Below are 23,149 nucleotides of genomic sequence, written 5' to 3' on the forward strand. Positions count from 1 at the left end.
AGAAGGAGATAGATTAGCATCAGCCTTTCTAGAAAAAAGTTCATAATGAGAAGAACTCATCAAGAGCTTATTCAACCTTTTGAATGACTCTATCACAGAAAGGAGGTCATCATCATCCCCAGCAGAAAGTTCATAATAAGAAGAACTTATCTGGAGAGAGAGAAGAATTTATTCAATATCTCCATTATGATCAAAGTAAAGTCAAAATGGATAAAAAATTTTATTATCTTTTCATCTTTGCCCTATTCTTGTTAACACAAGAATGAGCAAAGAGGGGCAGCTGAAGATATTAATTTTTTATCCATATTATTATTATTAATATTATTATTATTATTATTATTATTATTATTATTATCATTATTATTATTATTATTAAATATATATTAAACATATATATATAAATAATAATTACAGACCAATTACAACTGGACCGGCCCAGTTACAAACAAACCAGAACCGGTCCAAATCAAACCAGAAACCCTAAACATTTGGGTTTCCAGTTAGGGTTTCCTAACCCTAATCTAAACCAGCCGCCTCAGCTTGCTGCCGTTGGATCTGGCAAGATCCAACGGTCCAGATGGCTCCAGAGGGAAACCCTAGGGTTTGATACCCTAGGGCCACGCGGCGTCGCCCCAGTTTCCACGCGGCTGCCGACACATCTCGCCGCCTCCGCCGCTGCCACGTCCCAACCGAAGACTCCAGAAGCTAGAACACCAGCCGTCCACGCCATAGCTACGGGGTGAGTCACCACTGGCAGTCCGGTGACTCACCGAGATCCCTTCTTCGGACCGGTCCGACGGCTACAACGGTGGTGGCTATAAAAGCCACCACCCCAACCTGAAAAAAAAACCCGGAGACAGAGACAGAAAACGAAGAAGGAAGACAGAAAAAAAAAACACAAAAAGAAAAAAAAAACTACTAAACCAACGATCTCAGTCAAACATCCAGCAACCAAAAAAGGAAAATGAAGGAAAGAAACTTACCGAGGAAGCCCCGACCACCGGATCTCACCGGAACCTTCGAAACACCGAAGGTATTTTTGTAGATTCGCTCCGATTGGGAGCTTTTTAGGAGGAAATAACACCGGAACCGTCCTTAGGACGGTCCGATCTATCTATTAGTGTAAAAATATTTTTTCCGGCCACCGGATGCGGTGGCCGGCGGTGACAATCACGGCGGCACACGGTTACCGTCCGGTGACCGGCTTCCCTCCGGTGAGGGAAGCTAGAGAGAGGCGAGAGAGTTTTAAAACTCTCTCAGTTTAGAGAGAGAGAGTGAAATGAAAAATGAAGGCTGACTCCAGCCGGTTTTGGACCATATATAGGCCTTCCCGAACGACGTCGTTTCGGGAAGGACTATGCGCGTAATTATAAAATAGTTAAACCACGTCCGCAGTCATCCCAATTTGTAAACTTTACATTTTAGTCACTAAATCAAATTTATAATCCTTTTAATTTGGTTCTTGAATTTTAATTTTATTCATTTTAGTCCTTTATATTAAAATAATATATTTAGGATAAATAGCAGATTTAATCCCTTAATTTTAATAAATAATATTTTAATCCTTAGTTTATATTTTTAATTTATTTTATTATAATATCCGAATTTTAGATAATTACATTTTAGTCACTAAATAAATAAAATAAAGAAATAGCATGTTTAATCCCTAATACTTTGATTAATATTGAATTAAGTTTTTAATTTTACTATAATTTAGTCATTGAATTTATAAGTTTTCATTTATTTTATTGCTTTTAAAATATATTGTTTTAGTGGTATTTTTATTGTTTTAATTTTATTTTATATTTTTAAATATTTTTATGTATTCATAAATATATATATAATAAATCTGGAATAAATTTTTTAATGTTTATTTTTAATATCGAAGAAAAGGACAGTCTTAATACAACTGGATGTCCTATTTTGATATTTTTTAAACAATATTATTTAAATTAATATTTATCAATATCAAAGAAAAGAGCTGTCTTAAGGCACCTAGAAGTTCTTTTCTGATATTTTTAAATAAATAAATATTTTTTTATATAATTTTGAAATAATAGGATTATAAATTAAATATATTTTTGAATTTTTATAATTTTAATAATAGAGACAATTTATAATTAAAAAGTACCAATTTTGGGCGTTGTAGGGGTGCTAATCCTTCCCTAAACGTAACCGACCACGAATCCCTTTTTATTATTAAGAACGAATTTTTGGTTATAAAACGCAGATCAGTTCATTTTTTTTAATTGATGTTTTTTTTTAAAAACTCTTTTAAAAGAAAAATTTTTAGGTATTCGACCTACCTGATCCAAAAGGTCGATGGCGACTCACAAATTATTTTAAAAATTATTTATTCACATCAATTTCCCGCCAAATTTAATATTTCGTGCCCGGACGAAAACCGGTTACGACATAATTAGTAATATCAAAATACAGATTAGAACTAGAGGATATGTTGTGAGTTAATTTTAGATTGTTTAATGGGGTTTTCATTTTATCTTAGTGTAAATGAAGGTTTCTTCGAGGAGTTCTAAGGATTTTGAATGGAAATGGTGCAGGCAGCAAAGAGGCTAGAGATCACTTTGAGGTACTTTAAGCGATTGGGAAATTTAGGATTTTGGGCTCAGTTGACAGTTAGTATGCACTTTGGTATCAGCGATGATACTATCGTTTTCTGTTGTTATTACTTGGAAAATCACATCACCGGCCACTTTTTATGCTACAGCGAGTGGAATTGTGGCTGCTTTCATATCAGTTTTTTGGTCCTTTGGGTATATTCGGCTTTCCGAGAAGCTCAAGAAAACTGCTAATGATCCCTCAAAGGTAATTTGAAGTTTTGATTTTGTTAACAGTTTAAATTTTTCAATGCATTATCAACTTAAAGTCTTCAAGTGAATTCCACGTTTAGAATATTTGTTGTTATATGTAAATCCTAGGGGCTTGGAGAAAAACATTCTTATTTGAAATTTTATCTGTGTTGACTGTAATCTTGTTCTGGTATCTTGTCTTATCGTTTAGGATGAATGTCACTCATGAACCCGATTTGTTATGCATTATATATGAAATTGTGCATGCATTGTCAATTAGGAGAGAATACTGAAAGTTGAAGGAGAGGAATGATTCCAATATTATTTTTCATCACTTTCTAGATAGTTAGGTTCTTGTCTTGACAGTATTGCCCTAATAAACGCAAATAGTGTTATCAAGATACTTTAACTTTAATCATTCCATATGTGCAGTAAATAGATTGGTCTTCACACAAAGTAATTGAGTTGGATACTTAATTTTTTTTCGTATTTATTTTATGCTTAATATAGTTGGTCCAATCTATACTTAGGTAGGGGTGAGCATTCGATCGAGTCAAGTCAAAAAATTTTGAGTTATTCAAGTTGACGAGTCCTATTTTATAACTCGAAGTTGATTTGAAAATTTTTTGAATCGAGTTTATAAAATTCGAGTCGAATTTTCGAGTTTTTATTTAAATTTAATTGTAAATATTTATAATATTATGATATTATTTAATTCCAATTTAAATGGTTTTCTATAACCATGTACAATACATATATTTTTCTTCATATTTTTTCATATCTGATATACATATATCATGCAGAGTTGAGGGACTCGACTCAGACTTGAAAGTCAATCCACTAATCGCTAAAATTTTTGAGTTATTCAGGTTACCATTCGAGTTATTTGAGTTGTATTTTACAACTCAATTTAAACTTGATTTTTTTCCAGTCGAGTTGAGTTTATGAAATTACAGCTCGAAGTAAATTCAAGTCGAGTAAAAAAATTGGTTTATTTCGAGTCGAGTTTTGCTCACCCCTACACTTAGGTACTCCATCAACCTACTCAATTCGTTTCTTTCATATTTTGTTTTTGTTGCATAAATCAAAGATTCTATCTACTGCAATTTAACAAAGGATTTGTTAGTGCTACACAGCTTAGACAAATAAGAGTTCATATCCAGTTAACAGAGGATTTCCTAGGCTTCATGAGAGACATAGGCTGTACAAAGACTGGCATGAAAGCAAGGTTTTACCTCCTGGTTTGTCACAGAGTTGTAGTGGTCCATTTGAGTTTGATCTTGATTAAGCCGTTTATCATTTGGGCTGCTTTTATGTTGGAAGATTATATTACAGTTTGATATCTGCCCAAATTCAGGGCTTATTTGAGCTTTCGATTAATGTCTGTTGCCTCATTCAATTTCTTATAAAGCCTGATTTTTCCCTGGAGTTTTCAGGCTCCTCCTCGTGCTGATGTTGTAAAAAGCTTGAAAAATGGCATAGTTCTGAATCTTTTGGGAATGGGTGCTGCTATTCTTGGCATGCAAGCTACAGTGGGCTTCCTTGTTGCTAAGGCTCTTACTTCCTCCACAAATCCATATTATCAAGGAATTTCTCCTGGCTATAGCCCAGCTCTTGCATTGGATGTATTCTTGGTGCAGGTACTTGTTCTAATTAGAGCCTTCTATTGGATTATCAGTAACTTTTAATCGCTTTAAACTCATGTCTGAGACATTGACGCTTTAGTTACTGCATTAATTTGATTCACTAAACTCATGTATTCGAGGAAGAAGAAGAAGACGGGAATTGAAAGGAATAGTCCTGCCCAGTAAAAACTATGGAACTCCTGGTTTTCAGATACCAGACAGCATCCAAAAGGACCTCTGCAGGCATCGTGTTTATAGTTTTGTTACTTTTGTATGTAATGAGTTGTATAGAATAGGCATGTTGTATTTATATTAACCATTTGTAGATACCTCGAAGAACATGGTTCACCATATAGAGATGCAAATGCATGTAAAGCTAGATATCCATAGTTTCACAAATGGAGGAACATTTATATTTATCAGGTTGTTTTTCTTCTTCATGGTTCTTGATCCTATAGTTACCAAATTGAAAGTTCAAGGCTAGATGGTCAAAGATGAATTTGCAATGAGAAATAGTCTTTCGTTATTACATATTTTTATTTACTGTGGTCGCACAGGCGTCCAGTAAAACTATCCTTTCTCATTTTTTGGGGCTTGTCTTCTCATTGGAACTGTTGCGCTCCGTGATGTTACCTCAGTCAGTCAGTAGTCCAATTCCCAAGTTTTCGTAAATTTGCTGTTCTTGTTAAAGTATCATGAATTTGAAGCTTATGCTGGAACATGATTTGTACAGAATGTGGCAATGATTTCAGCAGGGGTTGTATTTACCTTGGGAAAGAATAATATTCTTTCTTGAGTTTGTAATAAACTACAATCCGCCATTAAGGTTGGTGAAATCCTTAAAGCTGACGATGTTCTAACTCTAAATTTTTCTTTAAGCAGTTGAACATGGAAAGAAATAAAAGCATGCCCTTTGGAGATCAGATCAACAGATTACCTGAAACATATCTTTAATGTTTTGGTAAATAATAAACAATACAATATACCATTAAAGAACTGGAAATTACCTCTAATGCAGGGGTTTGTAATGCAAAACAAAGTGGCAAACTTTGGAATTTAGAATAATACAAATTCCTATTTATGTCAATTAAATAACCTAGAAAAAAAGGGAAGCTCCATAAAAGTACTCTGCATCTCCTTCCATACAGGGGTGATGAAATGTTCATACAGTTAAAAGAAATGTATGAGCTTGTAAAATCTAACCACAAACGTATATAACCTGCAGGCCAAAACTTAATCTAGAATGCAAGAAAAAGTTGAATCTTCTCCCAAAAAATTAAGTTATCAAGTTAGCCCTGCTACCAACGATTGCTATAACTTGGTATTTGAAAACTGATGAAATCCGCGCAAAAAGGAATCAAAAGCTTCACACCATGAAAACCGGATTATATGTTCACACTTGACTACCTGAATACCTTGTAAAAAATAAGTGCATAATCTTTAGCGAGAGAAACAGAGTGGCAAAAAACTGAATCCTAGCAAGACAATTGGCTTTGATAATTAACATTTTGTCTAACGAGTGCTGCAACCAAAAGCAAGTAGTGCAATCTGTGTCTATAGTTATCACATCAATGTCCCAAAACTTGCCTACCTTATCTAGTAAAGCATGCAAGTTTGTGTTCAACATTAACTATATGAGAGATTTAAACCCATGTCTTGTAAAATTGTTGAATTAATAAAAGTACATGATTCTCCATTTGTACATACTGCACCTAGATGACAGTAGCAGCATATGATCATCAGATTAAAGAGGCCATTCAGGACTTAATAGTTTACCCACGGACTGACTCCTGGTCAAATGTCTCATTCACATTAATTTTATAATCTCATCTCAACTGCCCTAAAAAGTGGACCTGTTAGAGGCAAATGGTTTTGCTATCACCAAGTCATGGTGTGGTCATAACTCTCTTGGATAGGTTTTCCTAATGGCTATGTTTGCTCAAGGTGATATTACAGCTTTATCACAAAGGTATCACATCTCAAACCCGTACATAACATGGGTAATAAACTAAAATCTCCCTGTTTAATCCATGTTCATACTTATTCCATAAAAAACAAAATTTTATAGCATGAGAATAATATCCAGACAAATCATGAGCAACCCCAAATGATGAATAAGCTGTAAACTGATACAACCAAAAGGCAGAGAGAAGCAAACTTACCTACTGCATCTTCTTTATTTTATTAGAGGGCAATGGAAGCTTCCTTAATACCGTTTCATCAATTTTCCAGTACTGTGCTTGCATGATTTTGTGTGATACAACAAGCTTCTCATCGATATGGTGTTGATACTTATCATATAGCATGGGAACTGATAGACTAAGAACAATACCTGCAGAACATAATGAATGAAAGAAGCAAATATAAATAAATTTAAAGGACCCATCATTTTTATATAAATTAATAGGATCTGATATAACTCACCAATATAGACAAAAGTGAGGAAGTTGAAGAAACAAACCACAAGCCAACACCAACCAGAGAACCAGACATACAATGGCAGAGATATTTTAAAGTTTATATCAAAGCAATTGAGAATGCCCATAGAGAAAGATAAAACTAAGCCTTCAAAAAGAGTTCTAAATTTCTGCCAAGGGTAATGTCATGGGCGATCGACAACGCATAATTGACCCACACTTGTAACTCCTTAGCAATCTTCCCAGCATTCCTCTCAGAAATTTCCAAATTCGGAAGGGGAGGCAAAGGTCTGTATCAGAAACCAGAATCACTTTCCACATTAAACCCAGACCAAACAATAAAATTAACTTCTATTTCCTCTAATAATCCTCTAATAATCCTCATATATTGATCTCATAAAAAAAGGGTACTGTCTAAACTTGTTCCTTTCCCAGGGTGCAGAAAGCAATAGAAGGACTAAAGGGATAGAAATGCCTGTTGAGAAGTGAAACAGATTTGGCCCAGAAGAAGAGAATAACAACAAATAATAATACATTGGCCACGAAAGACACGAAACTATAACCAGCTAATTCAAAGAGGCACCAAAACGCCGTTGCGGAGGCTAGAATTACAATTCCGCCACACCATTTTCTCCACAATAGCACATCGGCAACTACAAAACAAAAATGGCATAAATAAAATTAAAACACCACCAGCAAAATAAATCAGAATCCTGTGAACTTAAAAGAAAGCTGCTGAACTATACAATCAACGCATTGAACTGTGAAAATATTAGTAATCGGGACAAAAACGAAAACCCAAAAGAATCAATTTATAGGAATGATGAAAGAAGCGTTAATGGAAGTGAAACGGATCTATCAATATACCTATATCTAGGGAAAGAGAGAGATGATACTTGTCTAAACCGTCTTCTTCTAGTAGTCCCAGAATCGAGTTTCGACTTAATTCGATGTGATAGAGCCGCTCTCGATCATTTTAAATTCGGTTGATCGGACACTTTAACTTACTTTTTATCTGATCTCCGTTTTACTAGAAATTTTATCGGATTCGGGAGTCGATTATAGTCAGGGAATGATTAGCACCCATGTACTGCCCTTTTAATACCGATTTAATTTCCCGGTTGCCTTAATTATGAAAATTAAAATTTGAAATCCGATCTGAATTACTTACCATTGAAGAAATTAAAATTGACCTAAAATAATATAAATCAAATCAGTGTTAAATATAAAATTAAATTAAGAAATTTAAAAACTTTAAATTAAAAAGATTTAACTGTAAAAAATTTAAAATTGGGGGTTAGATTGATATTATTTGAGAGCTGCAAGAAAAAAAAGTTAGGAGGGTCAATTTGTAAAATATAAGAAAGTTAAACAATGATTAAATTAAATAAATTTAAAATTTAAGGGCAAATTTACAATAGATGACCAAAACGAATTAAACATCAAAACTACAGGGAGTGCGAAAATAATTTAAAATTTTAGTATTTACACAAAGACCCTCCCTATAAATATCCCTTAAAACACACAAAAAATCATTTTCAACCCATTCTCCCCAAATAACTCTCCCCCAACATCTCAAAACTCTCTCCTCACTTCCCAACTGGCCTATGGCCGACCATCACTCCAGCGAAACCCCGCCGCACCGACGGTCGCTCCGGCCACCGCCTATGGTGGCCAGAAAACCTAAAACTACCCAAAATGTTAATCTCTAAGCCCTGATGTCTAACCTTTTTTTATTCATTTTCTAACATGTCCGCTCGATCATTTTGAGTGTCGGCATCCAACTTCCATCGGAACCTCTCAACTTCGAGTTCCCTTAGTCTTTGTTTTAGCTCCTCATTCTCAGCTTCAAATTATTTCTTTGCTAACTCCAATTCGGAGGGAACTGATTTAAGATGCTCTTCCATGGTTTGAGTATCTTCATGGTCTGGTACGGGAATAGTGTCATTCTTCTTTAGCTTCCGCCATTCTAAATAATCTGGAGTAAGCATCTCTTTAGCAGCCACGACATCCGTACGAAATATATTCTTCCATGACTCAGCTACATATTTGACCTTTTTCTTGTAGCCGTCCTCATGGTATGCAAACTCTGATCCAAATATCTCATGTGTAATCGGGACAAACTGACGTGCCACATACTGCCCAAGTGCTAAAAGTGGAGAATGACCAACTCCTCCCCATAACCCAAGTAACATTATGATTCCTGAGTCTCCACAACGATAAAGGATGTCACTATGGGTCACCCAAGGGACTCTCCAAACAATGTCCTTATCTTGAAGGTGTGTGAATACATTTACTTATTTTTCCTTATGAATGCCTTCTCGCCACTTTTGTGTAAGGAATTCTTCCAAAGGAGAGTAAGTGGTGTTGAATCGACGGTAAGAAATCTCATCAGTTTTCCAGAAATGACTATGGATCCAAACATGGAGAAGATGTGTGCACCCTATAAATCTTTCTCCCCCATTCTTTCTGCAATGGTTTAGTGAACGAAAAGTTTCATCTAAGATTGCTGGCGCAGGATTCACTCGTTTAGGCAGTTGTTCGAACAGTTCCACCATAGTCACCTCGATGTATCCCAAAGTTTTTGGGAAAATAACCAAGCCATAGATACCCAGTGCAAAAAGGTCAATCATCTTCCATTCATCAAGATGATTCATCATTAGTTGCTTGATATGGGTCCAAGCAATTCCTTCTCCTTTTCCTTTGTGCTGAATTCGGCCAGTTACTCACTTTTCATCTACCCCTGCGACCTTTGCCAACCCATTCTTGAAAGGCTGACTCATGTAGTATACTCCTCAATTGTGGGCACCATATCTTCTTGGTTGAATGTAAAACATTTGTACCCCGAATTCCAAAACTATACTAAGGATCGAACTAGGGGCTCGTCTATCTTGACATAGAGTAAATGTGCGATATCACTATACCGCTGGCAAAATTTATGCTTCTTGTCATTTTTCCAGATGTCCTAAAAGCTCTGCAACTCTTGAACATTATTTTGTTTAAGGTTGACATAAGCATAACTCACCAGATCTAACATATAATTACCCTGTAGACTGTAACATCCCAAATTATGGATTAGTGACCAAATTATAAAGTTTCAGAATTTGATGACTAAAGTAGAAGAATGAAATAGTTCAATGATTATTGGATATATATGATGAAGGTTATTTAGTAATTATTAAAGGAAATAAAGGGTAAAATGGTCATTTGATCATTTAAGGAAAAAAATGGAATTATATACACGTGGAAAGGGAGAGAATTCTCCAGAATTCTCTTCTCCTTTCTTCTTCTTCTTCACGTGGAAGCCAAGAGCAAAGGTAAGTTTGATTTAGCTTTTGATTTCTTGAAAGTTTTAAGTTGGATTTGAGTCTTTGAGGGTTATATAAGCTTAAGGAAAGCTTATATAAGTTTAAAACACCAAAGAGATAGAATTAGAAAGGAATTTCTATTAAGGGTTTATAAATGAACTTTTGTTATAGAAAGGTTTTTTGAAGTTCTAAAGTTGGATTTGACTTGCCATCAGCTTAATTAAGAAGTATTAAGTGTTAGAATTAGATTTGAAACATGTGGAAAATAGGGTATGATTCTTGAAATTCCTAAAGAGGAGAGGATATTAAGGTTAAAGATGAGATAAATGAATATTAATGAGTTTAATTATGTATATGAAAGTTAGGAATATGAAAGGGGTGGAAATATGAAGGATTTAATCCAAAAAGAAGGATTTTTCGGGTTCAAAAAGAGGTTCTGGGCAGAGTGCATTGATGCATATTCATAGTGCACCGATGCATCAATGTTAAAACCCAGAAATTGTTTGAAGGTGCATCGATGCATTGGTAGTGCATCGATGCACTCTTTTAAAATAAATACATCGAATGCAATTTGTGCATCGATGCATAAGTAATGCATCGATGCATCCCATTAATAAGGAAACATCGAATGCAATTAGTGCATCGATGCATAAGGCATGCATCGATGCATCCCAGTAATAATACAACATCGAATACATTTTATGCACCGATGCATCAGTAGTGCATCGATGCATACCTTCATTAAAAGATGAAATTGACTTTTCTCTTGGTCTAAAGAGTGAACCATTAGAGTATATTAGTTATAATACTAATATAGATCTATGTATGATGATGTAGATGTAGAACGTGATCCCGTTCCGGATCAATTGAAGGATTATAATCGAATCAAAGCAAAGCTAAGGTGAGTGCACATTCTCTAGTATATGAGGTTCAAGGAAAAATAAGACTTGTGATAAGTGTATTTCCAATAGTGAAAAACATGAATTCATAGAAGTATGTATTTGTTATGATTTATATGTGTGCATGGGTATATGTGTTATTGATATGAATATGGTAAGTAAAAGAGATTAATGGTGATGATAAGAATAATAATAAAGATAATGAAGTGATAGGTATATGTGAATATAGGTATTGATATGTTTTGTATGTATTGTAAGATGATATGTCTATGTGGTAACATGATAAGATGACAATGAGTTACATGTCATATGAACACATGAGAAATGTTATGAGCCATATGAAAGAGAAAGTATATGTGATACATGAGGGTGAATCCTATGTGACATATGAATATGAATTCATATGAAAAGTGACATTAATTACATGAAAGAAACTACGTGATTACATGTATATGTGAATGAAACCATGAGCTTATATGAATATATGATATGGTTACATGAATATGTAAAAGGATATAAAAGATAATGCCCATGTTATGTGTCATGAGAGCTAGGGGTATAGTTGGCATGCCAAGAGTCGAGGGTCTATGTGGTCCTTCGGGATATATATGTATTCTTTGGAACATGTGTGAAGTCTGGTGAGACACATACTTGATCCCTAGTATATGTATATGATTCTTAAGGAGTGATATGTGGTCCTTCGGGATATATATGTATTCTTTGGAACATGTGTGAAGTCTGGTGAGACACATACTTGATCCCTAGTATATGTATATGATTCTTAAGGAGTGATATGTGGTCCTTCGGGACATTATTATATGGCACTACGGTGCAATTCTACGCGGCACTCCGGTGCAATTATATGAGCTGTGGTGACAACATTAGTGCACAACCTCTATGTACTCGCATATCTTTAGTTCTCACATGAGTATCATGGGCTATTAAATAGATAATATTAATAAAGTGATAGGATAATATGTTTGTTCCCTTGTGAAATTTCATGTGTGATATTGATTGTACAAATGGTAACTTATAAGACTATATGATGAAAGGAATCAATGATAGTGATAAAATAAGAAAGAAATGAAGATGATAATATAATTGATTGAGTGTACGTGTTTTATGATAATATATATATATATGGTTTACATGACATGGTATGTGTATGTGCAATTGGTTATGGTATATGTTATATGATATGGACATAAGAGATCATAGGAACATGAGATAAGATATATGAATGATAAGGACATATATGTATGCATATATATTCGTTACATGTAAAAGTATGAGTGGTATGAAATGATAGTAAGAATTGTTTAGGTATGATTATTAGTACCGTTTACCTTATAAGTTTTTATGCCTCACTAAGTCTTCGACTTAGCGTGTGATTGTTTCACACGTAGGTTTCGAGGAGAGTAAAGAGTAATGCGGAGCAAGACAGGTCAGTTCTCCTTACCAAATGTCAGATCAGAAAATATATGTACTGGTTATAGAGTGTAGTTGGCATGTAGTCTAAAGATATAAATTGTATGAACTCTGATATATTTTGTAAACGTTTTGAATGAGTTAACTGTTATCAAAGTTTTTAAATTACTCACTATTTTATACGAATAAATGTTTGAAAAGTCAATGTGATACTTCAGACTCGTATCCGAGTCGGATACGGGTTGGGGGTGTTACATTTAATGGTATCAGAGCTACGGCTTAGCCGATTCTAGGCTTAAATCGAAGTCAGAAGTATTTTAAAAAGTGTACATGCCAACTCAAAGTGAAAAATTCTGATCTGATAGTGTAAGGAGTATGTTGTCTTGCTAATAAAAAATATATATATATAGATTATTATGTGATAATAGAAGTATGATAATAAGAGCTTCGAAAGAAGTGAAAGGTAATAAACCTGAAGGTAATAGCATTCACCTGCCCTGGCCAGGCAGGGAGAAGAGCGAACACCTCAGGAAATGTCTGTATAAAATTTGGAAAATTATTCTTCATGATTGAAGAATGTTCTGATGTGTTTTCAATTTATACTTCTTTAACTCATAGAATGAATGTATCAAATTAGTTGATAAAGTTGCGAGCACCCAAGTTCAAGGGTGGATTTGAGGAAGGTTCTATTGTTATAGACCTTTGGTTGAATGATATGATAGAAGGTTTTCATTTCTTCAAAGTGGAGATGTTGAATTGAGTATTTTTGTTACTACTTTGGTAAGTTAGAGTATGGTGGACAATTGTCACCATAAGAACGTTAAAAGATTAAATGATGTGATTAGAATTGTATAAGAGTTCAAGAATAAGTGCATTGATGACCAGTTTATAAAACAGATGAAACTGGAATACACGAGCTTGAAACAAGTGAATTACACCTTGTATGAGTATGATTATAAGTTTATTAAGCTAAGCAAAATTGCTGCTGAGTTAATTTCGACTGAAAATGATATATGTGATATTTTGTTAGGACTTGCGCCTTAAATTAAAAGAGTGTTACTGGTTTTGAATTTGTTCTCGTTTCAAGAAATGTTTAATTGTGTTAAAGATTTAAAGGGAAAAAGCTCAGAACGAAAAGTTTGGAGAAATAAAATCTTAGATGATTAAGAGAATTAGTGCTTCATAGAATTTTCGCACCATCAAAGAAAGGTAGAGATTCTGGTTCAACTTTAAACCAGACATGAATTAGTTGTATTCTCCGTCAGAGAATCAAATCAGATGAGAGTTCGACAGACTCCAACAGTAGGGTTGATCTTGAAAGATTAAACAAAGAGTTAATTGAGGATAAGTCAGGGTTAAAGACAACCCTTGTGAATTGGGTTAAAAGCTCTTTTAGAAGTTATGTAAATCGAAGCAGAAAAAGTATTGAAATCTGGTGATTTTTTTTAACAAGTGGAGAAAACATAAGTATAAGAATGGTAAAGAATAAGGTTTTGTGCGAGTAAAGTTGACTATCAAAGTAATGAAAATATGATAAGGAGTGATGGTTATGGATAAATATATGTGATATAAAAGAGCATGGGATTATGAAGAACATGATATGGTTTAGTTATGTATAAGACAATGCGGATTATAAAAGGATAAATGGATAAAGATCAAGGAATGGATTAAGTGTTTTGCTAGAAATTAAATAATGTGAAGGATAAGAAGTATTTTAAATGTATCAAGTGAGGTAGATATTGTTTTTGTATTTAAGATGGAAAGAGTTAGCGTGGGCTAACAAGATTATGGGACGAAATGTATTGAAATTACAAGATTTCAAGATATGGTAGGTTATGATAACCAAATATGAAGTGAATCTGGATACAGTTGTATACTGTGATTATAGTAAAGTGATAGAGTGAAGGAAGTGAGGATTCAAATGTTTGAGTAAAACTAAGGATTGATAAGAAGAGTTTAAGTATGGGTACATCAATGATCAGTTTATAAATAAAGGAAGTTAGAATGTTAAGCTTGAATAATGGAAGTGAAATGGTGTATGAGATTGAATGTTTATTTGATTAGTTGAGTAAACTATTGTTGAAATAATTCCAACTGCAAAGAATGTATATGAATGGCTCGATGAAGGTAATAAAGGAGACAAGGCATAATACTGTATATGAATCAGAGTATGGGTTCAATAAGTGAATTACACTGGGTTGTTTTTAACTGAAATGATGTGTAAGATTAATTTGATCAGGGCTTACGCCCTAGATTGAAAAGTTGTTATTAATTAGCTGTAATGGCATGGATGTTAGAATTATCCAATTTGAAGGAAACATAAAGTAAGTTAATCAAATGAGATACGAATCTGGATGTGGTTGTATATTTTGATCATATAAATATGATATAGGCAAGGAGATAAATATTTATATGTTTTAAAGAAAATTTTGAAGGAAGAAAATACAAGAAAGATATGATAAGAATGAGGTTTTGTATAAGTGAAGTTGATTAGTAAAATTATAAAGATATAATAAAGACTGGTAATCAGAGATAAGTTTAAGTGATAGGAAAAGAGTATGTGAACATGAAAGAAATATATGATTGGCGTATAAGAATATTTTGAGTTATGAAGAAAATGAAAGGATGAAGTTTAAAGAATTAGATGTGATAAAGATTATGTTGAGATATAGGTTATAAGTTTAACCAAAAGTAAGAAAGGTATGTCAGGTAATATGAGAAATTGTTTAGTTATGCAAAGTGTATGTTTAATCAGTTATGATGAAGATTTAAGGTTATGTTTCTTGGTCAAGTGGATGTAGTCAGAGAAATGAATACAGATTTATATGTAGTAAGAAAGTTTTGGAGTCAGTCAAGTAAGGATGAAATAAAAGTTTGGTGATTCTTGAAAGACAATTGAAGATTGGCAAGGAATTTGATTGATTTATGAGTTGGAGTAATAAGAATTAATGTTATTGTCTATCTGATAAGTGACATGATAGGAGATATAAAGTAAAAAGGTAGTCGAATAATTGAAAAGATAAGAACCAAGTTATTAAAGATGATACAAAAGATTAAGTTCAGAAAGCAGCATGAGAACGTTAGAAGATATGTCCTTTTCAGGATGTGCAGTGAAAATTCGAGGACGAATTTTTTTAAAAGGAGGGGAGATTTGGAACATCCCAAATTATGGATTAGTGACCAAATTGTAAAGTTTCAGAATTTGATGACTAAAGTAGAAGAATGAAATAGTTCAATGATTATTGGATATATATGATGAAGGTTATTTAGTCATTATTAAAGGAAATAAAGGGTAAAATGGTCATTTGATCATTTAAGGGAAAAAATGGAATTATATACACGTGGAAAGGGAGAGAATTCTCCAGAATTCTCTTCTCCTTTCTTCTTCTTCTTCACGTGGAAGCCAAGAGCAAAGGTAAGTTTGATTTAGCTTTTGATTTCTTGAAAGTTTTAAGTTGGATTTGAATCTTTGAGGGTTATATAAGCTTAAGGAAAGCTTATATAAGTTTAAAACACCAAAGAGATAGAATTAGAAAGGAATTTCTATTAAGGGTTTATAAATGAACTTTTGTTATAGAAAGGTTTTTGAAGTTCTAAAGTTGGATTTGACTTGCCATCAGCTTAATTAAGAAGTATTAAGTGTTAGAATTGGATTTGAAACATGTGGAAAATAGGGTATGATTCTTGAAATTCCTAAAGAGGAGAGGATATTAAGGTTAAAGATGAGATAAATGAATGTTAATGAGTTTAATTATGTATATGAAAGTTAGGAATATGAAAGGGGTGGAAATATGAAGGATTTAATCCAAAAAGAAGGATTTTTCGGGTTCAAAAAGAGGTTCTGGGCAGAGTGCATTGATGCATATTCATAGTGCACCGATGCATCAATGTTAAAACCCAGAAATTGTTTGAAGGTGCATCGATGCATTGGTAGTGCATCGATGCACTCTTTTAAAATAAATACATCGAATGCAATTTGTGCATCGATGCATAAGTAGTGCATCGATGCATCCCATTAATAAGGAAACTGTTGAGTTAATCGATCTACGGAATCGGCCAAGAGGGGGGTGAATTGGCAATTAAAAATTTCGTGGAAGCTTTTGCAGAAAATTTAAAGTAATTGCACAGCGATTTACAGTGGTTCGACTTTCTCAAACAAAGTCTACGTCCACTACCTTAGCTATCCACACTAAGGATTTTCCAACAAATTCACTAATTTGTTCTTTCTTTTGAGGCCAAAGAGATAACCTTACAAAATCCCTCAAGAGTATACCCCAACTCTTGAGAACACTCTTTTTCCCAAAGAGAAGATTACAAATTTGCAAACTTACAAGAAAACCTCACAAGGTAAGATGTTTACACAATTCTAGAACAAAGAAAAGAACACTCAAGGATAAATACAATTGAGTACAAAAGTGTTCTTGAAAGCAAATGAATATTGGATGAAAAATAGGCTTGAAATACTCAAACTTGAGGTTTGATGCTTTCTCTTTGATTCTCTCTTGATTCTAGTTGATTGATGTTTCTTGTTATTGATCAATGGCTCCAGAACTTGTTTAAATACCCCTTGAATCAATTCTGAACGTTGGTGATAATTAGTGGGGATAATAGAGCCGTTTAAATGTGAAAACAATTAATTTTTCTAGGTGGAGCGTCTCATGCATCGATGCATGATCAAGTATGCATCGGTGCATTCGTGTAAAATTCAAATATTTTGACCGTTGGAACACTTGATGCATCGGTGCACCAAGTGTGCATCGATGCATGAAATGCATTCGATGTTTGAAAAATAGCATGATGCATCGATGCATGGCTTGTGCATCGATGCATCAAATGCATTCGATGTTTTGAAAATATTCAGAGTGCATCGATGCATGGAGAGTGCATCGGTGCATGGAATGCATTCGATGTTCAATTAATTCATCGATGCATCGATGCATGGACTGATGCATCGGTGCATGCCTTTGAATAATTGATTTAAGGCTTGTTTTTGGTTCAAAATATTTTGTGAAAATTGTTTCAAAAATAGTTTAAGTACAAATCACAATTTTACACATTTAGTAAGGATTAAAATTGATCTTGAAAAACTTGGAGTAATAATTTGATATTCGGTTAATTGAATCGAATTTGTAAAATCATTTGTGAAATCTTAAAATTCATTTAACTTAATTTGTTATATCGAAATATCAAAAATGTTTTCAACAATCTCCCCCTTTTTGATATAACAAACATTTGAATAATTTTAAGATTTGTTTAAGAAATTATTTTTGAAATCGATTTTGAAAAACTTACTCCCCCTTACTATAGCACATCTATAGCACATCTTAAATTTTCTCCCCCTTTTTGTTAAATCAAAAAGACTCTATATAAACGTTTTAAACAAGAATTTTGAAAAACATTAGCCAATTGATTTATTAATAATAAGCTGCTAAGATCACAATCAAAAGAGAGATTAGCCATTAGTTTTCATAAACAATATTCATAATAAAATGTGAAATGGCATAATTGGTCATATATCTAATGATGCAAATGAATAAAATTCAAACCAAATATATTAAAATTAAGTTCAAACATTCAAGCATCCAAACATCCAAACAAACATAAACATTCAAATCAAAAAGTTTAACAATCCAAGTTCTTAAAGTTTAAAACCAAATATCATCAAATAACGTTTAATCATCCATAGCGGAATCGGGAGGAGGAGGAGGATAATGAGCTCTAACTTCAAGAGTAAGAGCATCCATACGATCACGCATCTCCCTCTGAAACTCAGTAATCGTAGACTCCATGGAAGCAAAACGCAGATCAAACGACTCTAGAAAAGATTGGAAATAAGGTGGCGTTTGATCATCTTGCCGAGCTGGTACTTCCTCGTCAACATCTCTCATAAGCCTTTGAAGCTCTGGATCATTATCAGCGTCAGGAGCTGGAGGAGGAGGAGGAGCACGAGAAGAACTAGGAGCAGCTCGTGAAGAACTAGCTCCCGGGGTTTGCTTACCGGGTCGAAAAGACCATAGTCCGGTGTTCTCATCCAATTTCCAATCCGAATTCTTTAAGGATGTGATATTGATTGGGTTTTGGAGCGGAATAGGATTGTCAAGGGAGACATCTAGGCCGAGTTTGATAAACAAATTGCTTAGTAGACAACCATAAGGTAGGGTTTCTACATGCTTTGAGGGAATGATGTTTATGATATCGACAAGCGCGCTAAAGACATTATGTGGAAAATTGATTTTCTTTTTGTTCTTTATACAGTGCATCCACCATAAGTCTGTAGTACGTAGTATGGAGTACCGACCTGCGGATAGTCTAAACCACCAAGAGATCATTAAGTGAAGAAATCGATTGTGGTGAGACCTAAAGGTACTGACACTAGCATTAGGAAGATATGGATATTCCACATCTTCCTTCTCATTAAAAAATCCCTCGTCATCTAAACCAAAATGAGATGCGATGGATTTAGAAGTAATAGTGATATATTGTCCTAAAAGATAGGATCTAATCGCTATAGTACCGCACTGAGTTGTGTTCTGAATACAAACCGCATTGGAATAAAAGATGCGGACAAGTTGGTGAAAGACGATGGGTTGAAGAGAAAATAGTTTATCAAACTTCCATCGGCGAAGAATTGAGAGGTATTCAAATTCAAGTTTTATCATAGCTTGTAGAGAAGGAATGCGCTCTTCCCTAATACGATAGGATTGGAAGGAGGTCATGTACCTAGAGTACAATTCATCCCTACGGTTTTCAGGCATGTTAAAACAAGTACTAATGAGGGATGAAGGAATATTGGATGGATTTTGAGGTCTAGGAGCGGGAGGACGGTTTTGGTGAGACCGACTCGAGGATGATCTAGGGTGTTTGGGATTAGACATGGTTAGGGAAATCGGAAAAGAAATATCACCTGCAATTTAAAAACACATGTATGCACAAAATTCAATCCCAAAACTCAAATGAGTCCTCAATAATTCAAGGTTCTCTAGCATAATCCTAATGGGCAAAGTTTTGAAAACTATTTAAAATTAATATCATAATACGCATAGTTTTCATGAAAACAACACAATTGAATCAATAATTTTCGAAATAATAATAATAATTTTTTTTTTGAATTCGAAATTTCCAAATAATTTTGAAAAATTATGCGTTTTTGATGAAATTCGTTGTAGAAACTAGTTTAGAATCATCATATGCTAATGCCTGATAATTATTTCAAACTAGAACTAATCTAAACTAGTCCTAAGTTCAAAAATTTAATGAAATAGAGTTTTTGTGAAAATACCTTGAAAAATTCGGATTGAGGGGAATGAGGAGATGTTTTGCGCGATTTAATGAGTGTAGCAGGTTTGTAGAATGAAAAACTTGAAGAATCCGATGTTTTCCCGAAGATTTTGAGCAAAAATAGAGATTTGAGGTGAGAGGGGGACGAACGGCCGAGAGTTTGTGTTTTAGGTTTTGAGAAAAATGAAGAAGATGAAGATTTTAAACCTAAAACCCGACGGATGCATCGGTGCATGGTCTTATGCATTGATGCATATTCAAGGATGCATCGATGCATTGTTAAATGCATCGGTGCATGAAGCGCAAAAATGTCAAAAATCCATTTTAAACACTTAAAATGTTAAATAATTTGGCTCTAATGGTAATGACAACTCATATATATCAAAAATTAATTATGTTCAATCAATCAAATTAATCTTCAAACTTTATTTGAACATAAAATTAATTTTTATTAAGAATCATAAACTCCCCCTAACTAATAGCAAGAATACAATCAAAAATTATTATTATAAGCATTTTTCAGTATTTATTAAAAGTGCTAAATTATTTTAAACACTAAGTAAAGATAGGTCAGTTAAACCTAATTCTCTTCTAAGTGTCCAAAATCTTTCTTTATCTAAGGGTTTTATAAAAATATCTGCTAATTGGTGCAAAGTATCAACAAATTCTAGAACTACATCTTCCTTAGTGACATGGTCTCTAATGAAGTGATGTCTTATTTTAATGTGTTTAGTTCTAGAGTGTTGGATGGGATTTTTAGTGAGACAAATAGCACTAGTATTGTCACACTTGATAGGAATAGTATCTACTTCAATTCCATAATCAAAAAGTTGTTGTTTCATCCATAAAACTTGTGCACAACAACTACCAGCTGAAATGTATTCGGCTTCAGTGGTAGATAATGCAACACAATTTTGTTTATTTGAAAACCAAGAAATCAGCATATTTCCAAGGAATTGGCAAGTACCGGAGGTGCTTTTCCTATCTAATTTGCATCCTCCATAATCCGCATCAGAAAAAGCATGCAAGCTAAAACTAGAGTCTCTAGGATACCAAAGTCCTAAACTAGGAGTGTCCTTAAGGTATCTAAAGATTCTCTTAACAGCTAGTAAATGTGATTCCTTAGGACATGATTGAAATCTAGCACATAAGCAAACACTAAACATAATGTCCGGTCTACTTGCAGTAAGATAAAGCAAAGAGCCAATCATTGACCTATATAATTTAACATCTACACATTTACCTCCTTCATCTAAATCAAGCTTTGTTGAAGAGCTCATTGGAGTGTTATGAGGTTTCCCATTTTCCAGTCCAAACTTCTTGAGCATATCTTTGACGTACTTAGCTTGATTAATGAAGATGACATCTTTTCTTTGCTTGATTTGGAGTCCCAAGAAAAATGAGAGCTCCCCCATCATGCTCATCTCAAACTCACTTTGCATTAGCTTAGAAAATTCTTGGCAAAGAACATCATTAGTAGAACCAAATATTATATCATCAACATAAATTTGAACTACTAATAAATCTTTACCTTTTCTCTTTAAAAACAATGTAGTGTCAACCTTTCCTTTTAAAAAACCTTTTTCAATTAAAAAATTTGACAATCTTTCATACCAAGCTCTAGGAGCTTGTTTTAAACCATAAAGAGCTTTTGTCAATTTTAAAACATGATCCGAAAAATTTGAATCTTCAAAACCTGGAGGTTGTTCCACGTACACTTCTTCTTTTATAAAACCATTTAAAAATGCACTTTTAACATCCATTTGATATAATTTAAATTCATTGAAACATGCAAATGCCAATAACATTCTAATTGCTTCTATCCTAGCTACGGGAGCGTATGTTTCATCATAGTCTATGCCTTCTTCTTGAGTATAGCCTTGAGCAACAAGTCTAGCCTTGTTCCTCACTATATTACCACTTTCATCAAGTTTATTTCTAAAAACCCATCTAGTACCTACAGTAGATTTATTACTAGGCCTTTCAACTAATGTCCATACTTTACTTCTCTCAAATTGATTTAATTCTTCTTGCATAGCCATAATCCAATGTTCATCTTTTAATGCTTCTTTGATGTTCTTAGGCTCTATGCATGAAATAAATGCAACATAATTACAGATATTTCTAAGAGAAGATCGAGTAGTTACCCCTTTTGATGGATCACCTATAATTTCACCATCCTTGATATAGTTGTACTCTCTTGGAAAAGATACTTCCCTTTCTTCAATGGTTGGATTCTCGAGGGGATCATGAGTTTCCTCATCTTTTGTTTCTTCCTTTGATGATGATTCTCCAACGTCATGTCTAACGTCATTTGCTTGTACAATACCTACATCATCATTAACAGAAGAATCCTTCCTTGGAAGGGGATTATCATCGAAAACAACATGTATAGGCTCTTCTACAACTAAAGTTCTTTTATTAAATACACGATAAGCTTTAGAATTTAAGGAATAACCCAGAAAAATTCCTTCATCACTTTTAGCATCAAATTTGCCAAGATTTTCTTTACCGTTGTTTAAAACAAAACATTTACATCCAAAAGGATGAAAATAGCTAATGTTAGGCTTTTTATTTTTGAGAATTTCATATGGAGTTTTCTTTAAAATTGGCCTAATCATTACTCGATTTACAACATAACAAGCGGTATTTGTGGCTTCCGCCCAAAAATATTTTGGCAAATTATTTTCACAAAGCATGGTTCTAGCCATTTCTTCTAAAGTTCGATTTTTCCTCTCAACAACTCCATTTTGTTGAGGGGTTCTAGGTGCTGAAAAATTATGGCTAATACCATTAGAATTACAAAACTCAATGAATCCAAGATTTTCAAATTCAGTTCCATGATCACTTCTAACACTAGTGATAGAGTAACATTTTTCATTTTGGATTATTTTTGAAAATGTGATGAAATTTTCTAATGCTTCATCTTTAGTACTTAAGAATAGAACCCAAGTGTATCTAGAATAGTCATCTACCAAGACAAAAGCATATTGTTTTCCTCCCAAGCTAGTAGTTCTAGTTGGCCCAAAAAGATCTAAATGGATCAATTGTAATACTCTACTAGTTGATACATCATTAATAGATTTAAAAGAAACTCGTTTTTGTTTTCCTTTAGCACAAGCATCACAGATTTTATCATTATCAAATTTAAGCTTAGGCAACCCTCTTACTAAGTCTCCTTGATTAACCGTTGCAAAACACTCATACTAGCATGACCTAGTCTCCTATGCCATAACCAACTATCATGCTCATCCTTAGCAACTAGGCATAAATTAGTCATATCAATAGAATCTAAATGCACATGTAAATGTTTCATATTCTATGACCAATAAGCATAAGATAGATCAATGAATAACTTTACAACATTAATTTCAAATAAGACAT

At 33.7% G+C, this 23,149-nt stretch overlaps 2 protein-coding genes across 2 annotated transcripts in view; one reads left to right on the top strand and one right to left on the bottom strand.

Annotated features, from left to right (window-relative positions):
- LOC120144592 (protein TIC 21, chloroplastic-like) overlaps window positions 1–13,549 on the top strand; it is a 29,735-nt gene extending 16,186 nt beyond the window's left edge. The window contains 5 exon segments of the mRNA XM_039158624.1: window positions 2,562–2,627; window positions 2,629–2,826; window positions 4,247–4,450; window positions 4,993–5,125; window positions 13,540–13,549. Of these exon segments, the coding sequence (XP_039014555.1) occupies window positions 2,562–2,627; window positions 2,629–2,826; window positions 4,247–4,450; window positions 4,993–5,106 (582 nt within the window). The 3' untranslated portion in view covers window positions 5,107–5,125; window positions 13,540–13,549.
- Window positions 5,538–7,533, bottom strand: LOC120144792 (reticulon-like protein B11; the record flags this gene model as incomplete). Its single annotated transcript, XM_039158762.1, has 5 exons — window positions 5,538–5,851; window positions 6,598–6,767; window positions 6,860–6,939; window positions 6,996–7,142; window positions 7,328–7,533. Coding segments are annotated over 4 exons (603 nt in total), but the record flags the coding sequence as incomplete, so codon positions are not given.
- Window positions 13,550–23,149: the final 9,600 nt, after the last annotated feature.

Source organism: Hibiscus syriacus, unplaced genomic scaffold (assembly GCF_006381635.1).
Source record: "Hibiscus syriacus cultivar Baekdansim isolate YM2019G1 unplaced genomic scaffold, ASM638163v2 tig00110890_pilon, whole genome shotgun sequence".
NCBI classification, from domain to species: domain Eukaryota; kingdom Viridiplantae; phylum Streptophyta; class Magnoliopsida; order Malvales; family Malvaceae; genus Hibiscus; species Hibiscus syriacus.